The sequence below is a fragment of the Pempheris klunzingeri genome, chromosome 23, assembly GCF_042242105.1.
Source record: "Pempheris klunzingeri isolate RE-2024b chromosome 23, fPemKlu1.hap1, whole genome shotgun sequence".
NCBI lineage: Eukaryota > Metazoa > Chordata > Actinopteri > Acropomatiformes > Pempheridae > Pempheris > Pempheris klunzingeri.
In genome coordinates this window covers 477,636-485,135 of record NC_092034.1, presented here as the reverse complement: position 1 = coordinate 485,135, position 7,500 = coordinate 477,636, and the positions used below count along the sequence as shown (strand labels likewise).

Sequence of the window (7,500 nt, the reverse complement as noted above, 5' to 3'; positions counted from 1 at the left end):
CACATTAAACAGATTTCTAGAACTGCCTTTTCCATCTACATAATGTTGCTAAAATCAGGCCCATCATATCCACTGATGATGCAGAAAAATTGGTCCATGCATTTGTCACTTCTAGGTTGGACTATTGTAACTCTTTATTATCAGGCTGCCCCAATAAGTCCTTAAAGACTCTCCAGCTGGTCCAGAACGCTGCTGCTGCTGTTCTGACGAGAACTAAGAGAAGAGACCATCTTTCTCCTGTACTGGCTTCTCTTCACTGGCTTCCAGTCAAATCTAGAATAAAGTTTAAAATCCTTCTCCTCACCTACAAAGCTCTTAATGTTCAGGCTCCATCATCTCTTAAAGAGCTCATAGTACCGTACTACCCCACTAGAGCACTGTGCTCCCAGACTGCAGGTCTACTGGTGGTTCCTAAAGTCCTCTAAAGTAGTGATGGAACCAGAGCTTTCAGCTATCAGGCTCCTCTCCTGTGGAACCTCCTTCCAGTTTGGGTTCGGGGGGACAGACACCCTCTCTACATTTAAGAGTAGACTAAAAACCTTCCTTTTTGACAAAGCATATAGTTCAGGGCTGGATCAGGTCTTAGACCAGCCCCTAGTTATGCTGCTATAGGCTCAGACTGCCGGGGGACTCCTATGGTGCACTGAGCTCCTCTATTCTCTATCCTCCTCTTCCTCTCCATCATTATGTCTCATGCCTCTAACTTGATATCTTCCCCGGAGCCTTTCTGTGCTTTCTCATCTCTCAGGTTCCTGTGGATCCTGTGGATCCTGGTCCTGGCCCTGCTGATGTGGTTCTCTGGTTCCTGTGGGTCCTGGTCCCGGTCCCGCTGATGTGGTTCTCTGGTTCCTGTGGATCCTGGTCCTGGTTCTGCTGATGTGGTTCCCTGGTTCCTATGGATCCTGCTCCTGGCCCTGCTGATGTGGTTCTCTGGTTCCTGTGGGTCCTGGTCCTGGTCCCGCTGATGTGGTTCTCTGGTTCCTGTGGATCCTGGTCCTGGTTCTGCTGATGTGGTTCCCTGGTTCCTATGGATCCTGCTCCTGGCCCTGCTGATGTGGTTCTCTGGTTCCTGTGGGTCCTGGTCCTGGTCCCGCTGATGTGGTTCTCTGGTTCCTGTGGATCCTGGTCCTGGTTCTGCTGATGTGGTTCCCTGGTTCCTATGGATCCTGCTCCTGGCCCTGCTGATGTGGTTCTCTGGTTCCTGTGGATCCTGGTCCTGGTTCTGCTGATGTGGTTCCCTGGTTCCTATGGATCCTGCTCCTGGCCCTGCTGATGTGGTTCTCTGGTTCCTGTGGGTCCTGGTCCCGGTCCCGCTAATGTGGTTCTCTGGTTCCTGTGGATCCTGGTCCTGGCCCTGCTGATGTGGTTCCCTGGTTCCTATGGATCCTGCTCCTGGCCCTGCTGATGTGGTTCTCTGGTTCCTGTGGGTCCTGGTCCTGGTCCCGCTGATGTGGTTCTCTGGTTCCTGTGGATCCTGGTCCTGGTTCTGCTGATGTGGTTCCCTGGTTCCTATGGATCCTGCTCCTGGCCCTGCTGATGTGGTTCTCTGGTTCCTGTGGGTCCTGGTCCTGGTCCCGCTGATGTGGTTCTCTGGTTCCTGTGGATCCTGGTCCTGGTTCTGCTGATGTGGTTCCCTGGTTCCTATGGATCCTGCTCCTGGCCCCGCTGATGTGGTTCTCTGGTTCCTGTGGATCCTGGTCCTGGTTCTGCTGATGTGGTTCCCTGGTTCCTATGGATCCTGCTCCTGGCCCTGCTGATGTGGTTCTCTGGTTCCTGTGGGTCCTGGTCCCGGTCCCGCTAATGTGGTTCTCTGGTTCCTGTGGATCCTGGTCCTGGCCCTGCTGATGTGGTTCCCTGGTTCCTATGGATCCTGCTCCTGGCCCTGCTGATGTGGTTCTCTGGTTCCTGTGGATCCTGGTCCTGGCCCTGCTGATGTGGTTCCCTGGTTCCTGTGGATCCTGGTCCTGGCCCTGCTGATGTGGCTCCCTGGTTCCTGTGGATCCTGCTCCTGGCCCTGCTGATGTGGTTCTCTGGTTCCTATGGATCCTGGTCCTGGTCCTGCTGATGTGGTTCCCTGGTTCCTATGGATCCTGGTCCTGGCCCCGCTGATGTGGTTCTCCACCAGCCAATGGATGTGCGTCTGTCCAAGGCTACAGCCTGTCCGTCCTTGGGAGCTGGATCTCTCCTTCACTGTGCTGCTCCCGGAGGTTTCTCTTTTCCCACTGGGTTTTTTGAGTTTTTCCTTCCCGAAGAAGGAGGGTCATAAAGGGCAGGTGATGCCTCGGACTGATCCACCGGACTGATCCACTGGCCTCATCGACTGCTGGACTCTTTATTAGATTGTTTGTTCGCTTACACTTGTTTATTTCAGTGAACTTTGTAAAGCACTGTGAGACACTCTGTTGTGATATTGGGCTATACAAATAAAATTGAATTGAATTGAATTGAATATACAGACACCATCTATACCATCTATATCTATACCATCTATATACAAACACCATCTATATCATCTATATCTATACCATCTATACCATCTATATCTACACCATCTATATACAGACACCATCTATATCTATACCATCTAGATACAGACACCATCTATACCATCTATATCTATACCATCTATATACAGACACCATCTATACCATCTATATCTACACCATCTATATACAGACACCATCTCTATCATCTATATCTATACCATCTATATCATCTATCTATACCATCTATATAAAGACACCATCTATATCATCTATATCTATATAATCTATATACAGGCGTTACCTATATAATCTATATGCAGACGTTATCTATATAATCTATTTGCAGACGTTACCTATATAATCTATATGCAGACGTTATCTATATAATCTATATGCAGACGTTACCTATATAATCTATTTGCAGACGTTTCCTATATAATCTATATGCAGACGTTACCTATATAATCTATTTGCAGACGTTTCCTATATAATCTATATGCAGACGTTACCTATATAATCTATTTGCAGACGTTTCCTATATAATCTATATGCAGACGTTTCCTATATAATCTATTTGCAGACGTTATCTATATAATCTATATGCAGACGTTTCCTATATAATCTATTTGCAGACGTTATCTATATAATCTATATGCAGACGTTACCTATATAATCTATTTGCAGACGTTATCTATATAATCTATATGCAGACGTTTCCTATATAATCTATATGCAGACGTTTCCTATATAATCTATATGCAGACGTTACCTATATAATCTATTTGCAGACGTTTCCTATATAATCTATATACAGACGTTATCTATACAAAGAGATCATCTATATATAAGAGCTAGAACAGATCGATCACATCCATCACAGGCAGCTTTGGCTGGTGTTTGTGTTCTTCTCTGTCCACAGAGGTTCTAACTCACACAGCCATGTCTCTGGCCTTGTTCTCCTGCAGGTTCTCCTCCGGTCCGACCAGCTGGGCGTCGGGGAACAGAGCTCTGTGGCGCTGCCAGAACCGCTGGATGTGGCGCTCGTGGTACACCACCTGGATGACAGGCAGAGGGCAGAGGGTCAGAGGGTAGAGGGTCAGAGGGTAGAGGGTCAGAGGGTCAGAGGGTCAGAGGTCAGAGGGTCAGAGGGTCAGAGGGTAGAGGGTCAGAGGGTAGAGGGTCAGAGGGCAGAGGGGCAGAGGGTCAGAGGGTCAGAGGGTCAGAGGTCAGAGGGTCAGAGGGTCAGAGGGTAGAGGGTCAGAGGGGCAGAGGGTCAGAGGGTCAGAGGTCAGAGGGTCAGAGGGTCAGAGGTCAGAGGGTCAGAGGGTCAGAGGTCAGAGGGTCAGAGGGTCAGAGGGTAGAGGGTCAGAGGGTCAGAGGGTCAGAGGGCAGAGGGGCAGAGGTCAGAGGGGCAGAGGGTCAGAGGTCAGAGGGTCAGAGGGTCAGAGGTCAGAGGGTCAGAGGGTCAGAGGTCAGAGGGGCAGAGGGTCAGAGGGTAGAGGGTCAGAGGGTCAGAGGGTCAGAGGGCAGAGGGGCAGAGGTCAGAGGGGCAGAGGGTCAGAGGGTAGAGGGTCAGAGGGTAGAGGGTCAGAGGGTCAGAGGGTCAGAGGGGCAGAGGGTCAGAGGGGCAGAGGGTCAGAGGTCAGAGGGTCAGAGGGTCAGAGGGTCAGAGGTCAGAGGGTCAGAGGGTAGAGGGTCAGAGGTCAGAGGGTCAGAGGTCAGAGGGTCAGAGGGTCAGAGGTCAGAGGGTCAGAGGGGCAGAGGGTCAGAGGGTAGAGGGTCAGAGGGTCAGAGGGCAGAGGGTAGAGGGTCAGAGGTCAGAGGGTCAGAGGTCAGAGGGTCAGAGGGTCAGAGGTCAGAGGGTCAGAGGGTCAGAGGTCAGAGGGTCAGAGGGTCAGAGGGTAGAGGGTCAGAGGGTCAGAGGGTCAGAGGGCAGAGGGGCAGAGGTCAGAGGGGCAGAGGGTCAGAGGTCAGAGGGTCAGAGGGTCAGAGGTCAGAGGGTCAGAGGGTCAGAGGTCAGAGGGGCAGAGGGTCAGAGGGTAGAGGGTCAGAGGGTCAGAGGTCAGAGGGTCAGAGGGTCAGAGGTCAGAGGGGCAGAGGGTCAGAGGGTAGAGGGTCAGAGGGTCAGAGGGTCAGAGGGCAGAGGGGCAGAGGTCAGAGGGGCAGAGGGTCAGAGGGTAGAGGGTCAGAGGGTAGAGGGTCAGAGGGTCAGAGGGTCAGAGGGGCAGAGGGTCAGAGGGGCAGAGGGTCAGAGGTCAGAGGGTCAGAGGGTCAGAGGGTCAGAGGTCAGAGGGTCAGAGGGTCAGAGGGCAGAGGTCAGAGGGGCAGAGGGTCAGAGGGTAGAGGGTCAGAGGGTCAGAGGGTCAGAGGGCAGAGGGGCAGAGGTCAGAGGGGCAGAGGGTCAGAGGGTAGAGGGTCAGAGGGTAGAGGGTCAGAGGGTCAGAGGGTCAGAGGGGCAGAGGGTCAGAGGGGCAGAGGGTCAGAGGTCAGAGGGTCAGAGGGTCAGAGGGTCAGAGGTCAGAGGGTCAGAGGGTCAGAGGGTAGAGGGTCAGAGGTCAGAGGGTCAGAGGTCAGAGGGTCAGAGGGTCAGAGGTCAGAGGGTCAGAGGTCAGAGGGTCAGAGGGTCAGAGGGTCAGAGGTCAGAGGTCAGAGGGGCAGAGGGTCGTTCTCTCACTGCCGTACGTTGTTGTGGATGAAGAGGTGGATCCTCGTCAGCGGGTAGTTCAGTGTCGTCAGTCGCTCCAAGAACTCCTCCATGAAGGGAGTCGCATGTTCGATGAACACGGCGACGTACACCAGAGGCATCTCATCGTCCTGAACACACACACACACACACACACACACACACACACACACACACACACACACACACACACACACACACACACACACACACACACACACACACACAGTCAGCGCTGTGAGGAGCGTTAAATGAAACCAGAGTGGCAGCTTCAGCGCGGTGACGTACAGGTGTATCGTTGAAGAGCAGCAGGTCGTCGTCACAGATCCCACAGCCGTTCTCAAAGGTCCAGGCTGTGGGGACGTAGTTACCCAGGTAGTTCAGCTGCAGCTGCAGAAACACACACACACACACACACACACACACACACACACACACACACACACACACACACACACACACACACACACACACACACACACACACACACACACACACACACACACACACACACACACACACACACACACACACACACACACACACACACACACACACACACATCCTGGTGTCTGAATGACTGGTAGATCACAGCAGGTCCACTAACAGGGCTTGTTTTAGCCACCGACAGGCTCAGAGTGTTATTCTAAGTGTTTCTGCACACACACCAGACTACATTCACTAAAACAGGGACAGGTCACAGGACACAGGGCTCAAGCCTCCATCCGTTAGTTTGTTAGTGTTGTTCTGTGTTACACAAATACAGTTTAGGATCCAAACTGACCCTTTACAACAGGGGTGTCAAACTCATTTTCACTGAGGGCCACATCAGCATACTGGTATCCCTCAAAGGGCCAGAAGTAACTGTAAGACAGTATAAATGTAACTAAATGTAATGTAACATAAATGCAACTACTCCTTAATGTTAAATAACTCAGAATTGTTTACTTATTCAACTTATAAATATTACATATGTAAAAAGAATATGTTTGCTTGTTGCTCTGTTATCATAACATACATCCTTTTAATTTGTCAGGTTATCAAACCCACAGTACTCCATGTTTTTGCTCGTGACTTTCCTGAACACATTCTGCTGCGATCACAGTTTGCCTTTTAATTCTTGCACAATTTGTTGTTTTTCTTGAAGGCTCACTTTGGCACACTTAGCTCCGTGTTTGGTGACGTAGATTGGACTCTTTGACAACCGCCACCGCCTCATCAACACAAAAGACATGCCGGTTTTTCTCCTTGAAGCACAAACATGTATTCACCTTCCAGTCTTTCTTGAAACAGATCTTCCATCTGCATCAATTTTTCTCTTCCTGGACATTTTGGGATCATTGTTTGTATTTCTAAATTCCACTTGTTCGGAAAATCGCATTGATGTGGATTGGATACGCTGCAGTCTAGTGGCAGGATGCCGTCACTTCGCGGGTAACATAATCGACATGCATTATGGGAAATGTAGTTTATGGTAAATGCACCCTTTTGATTTATTTATTTTAAGACAATCAGACCTTTTAAGCTCTTGCGGGCCACATAAAATGACGTGGCGGGCCACATTTGGCCCGCGGGCCTTGAGTTTGACACATGTGCTTTACAACATTAGATTCACACAATAACACTAACAAACTCACCAATCAAGGCAGCGGTGGACCAGCAACTACCAAGTGAAATTAGTGTTTTTCTCAATGGAGTCTGGTGAGTTTCAAGAGAACCTGGCGGACATTTTAGCTCAGGAACACTGTCACATGGTGTTGGAGGAAGGCTGTGATTGGTTGGTTACCTTGGTGGGTCCGTTGCCATGGATAATGACAGGAAGTGTGTCATAGGCGACGTTCCTCGCTCTGACCTTCGCCCTCTCAAACTTCAAGACGACCTCATCTGACACACAGAGACGTGCAGATCATGTTTTACACACACACACACACACACACACACACACACACACACACACACACACACACACACACACACACGGACGGTTTGTGTTACTGTGTGTGTGTGTGTGTGTGTGTGTGTTACTGTGTGTGTGTGTGTTACTGTGTGTGTGTGTGTGTGTGTGTGTTACTGTGTGTGTGTGTGTGTGTTACTGTGTGTGTGTGTGTGTGTGTGTGTGTGTGTTACTGTGTGTGTGTGTGTTACTGTGTGTGTGTGTGTGTGTGTGTGTGTGTGTGTGTGTGTGTTACTGTGTGTGTGTGTGTGTGTTACTGTGTGTGTGTGTGTGTGTGTGTGTTACTGTGTGTGTGTGTGTGTGTCTCACCAACAGCTCCGTTCAGATTTTGGAAGATTCGGGAGCGATGGTCCAGAGTCATGTTGAACTTGGTCTAA

General features: G+C 50.3%; 1 protein-coding gene across 1 annotated transcript in view; it reads right to left on the bottom strand.

Moving 5' to 3' along the window:
* plod3 (procollagen-lysine, 2-oxoglutarate 5-dioxygenase 3) overlaps positions 1-7,500 on the bottom strand; it is a 27,858-nt gene that overhangs the window by 9,791 nt on the left and 10,567 nt on the right. The window contains exons 6-10 of the mRNA XM_070855273.1: positions 7,433-7,496; positions 6,956-7,053; positions 5,458-5,559; positions 5,169-5,300; positions 3,420-3,541 (exon numbers count right to left, since the gene is read on the bottom strand). Coding sequence (XP_070711374.1) covers positions 3,420-3,541; positions 5,169-5,300; positions 5,458-5,559; positions 6,956-7,053; positions 7,433-7,496 — 518 coding nt within the window. The remainder of the gene's footprint in view (positions 1-3,419; positions 3,542-5,168; positions 5,301-5,457; positions 5,560-6,955; positions 7,054-7,432; positions 7,497-7,500) is intronic.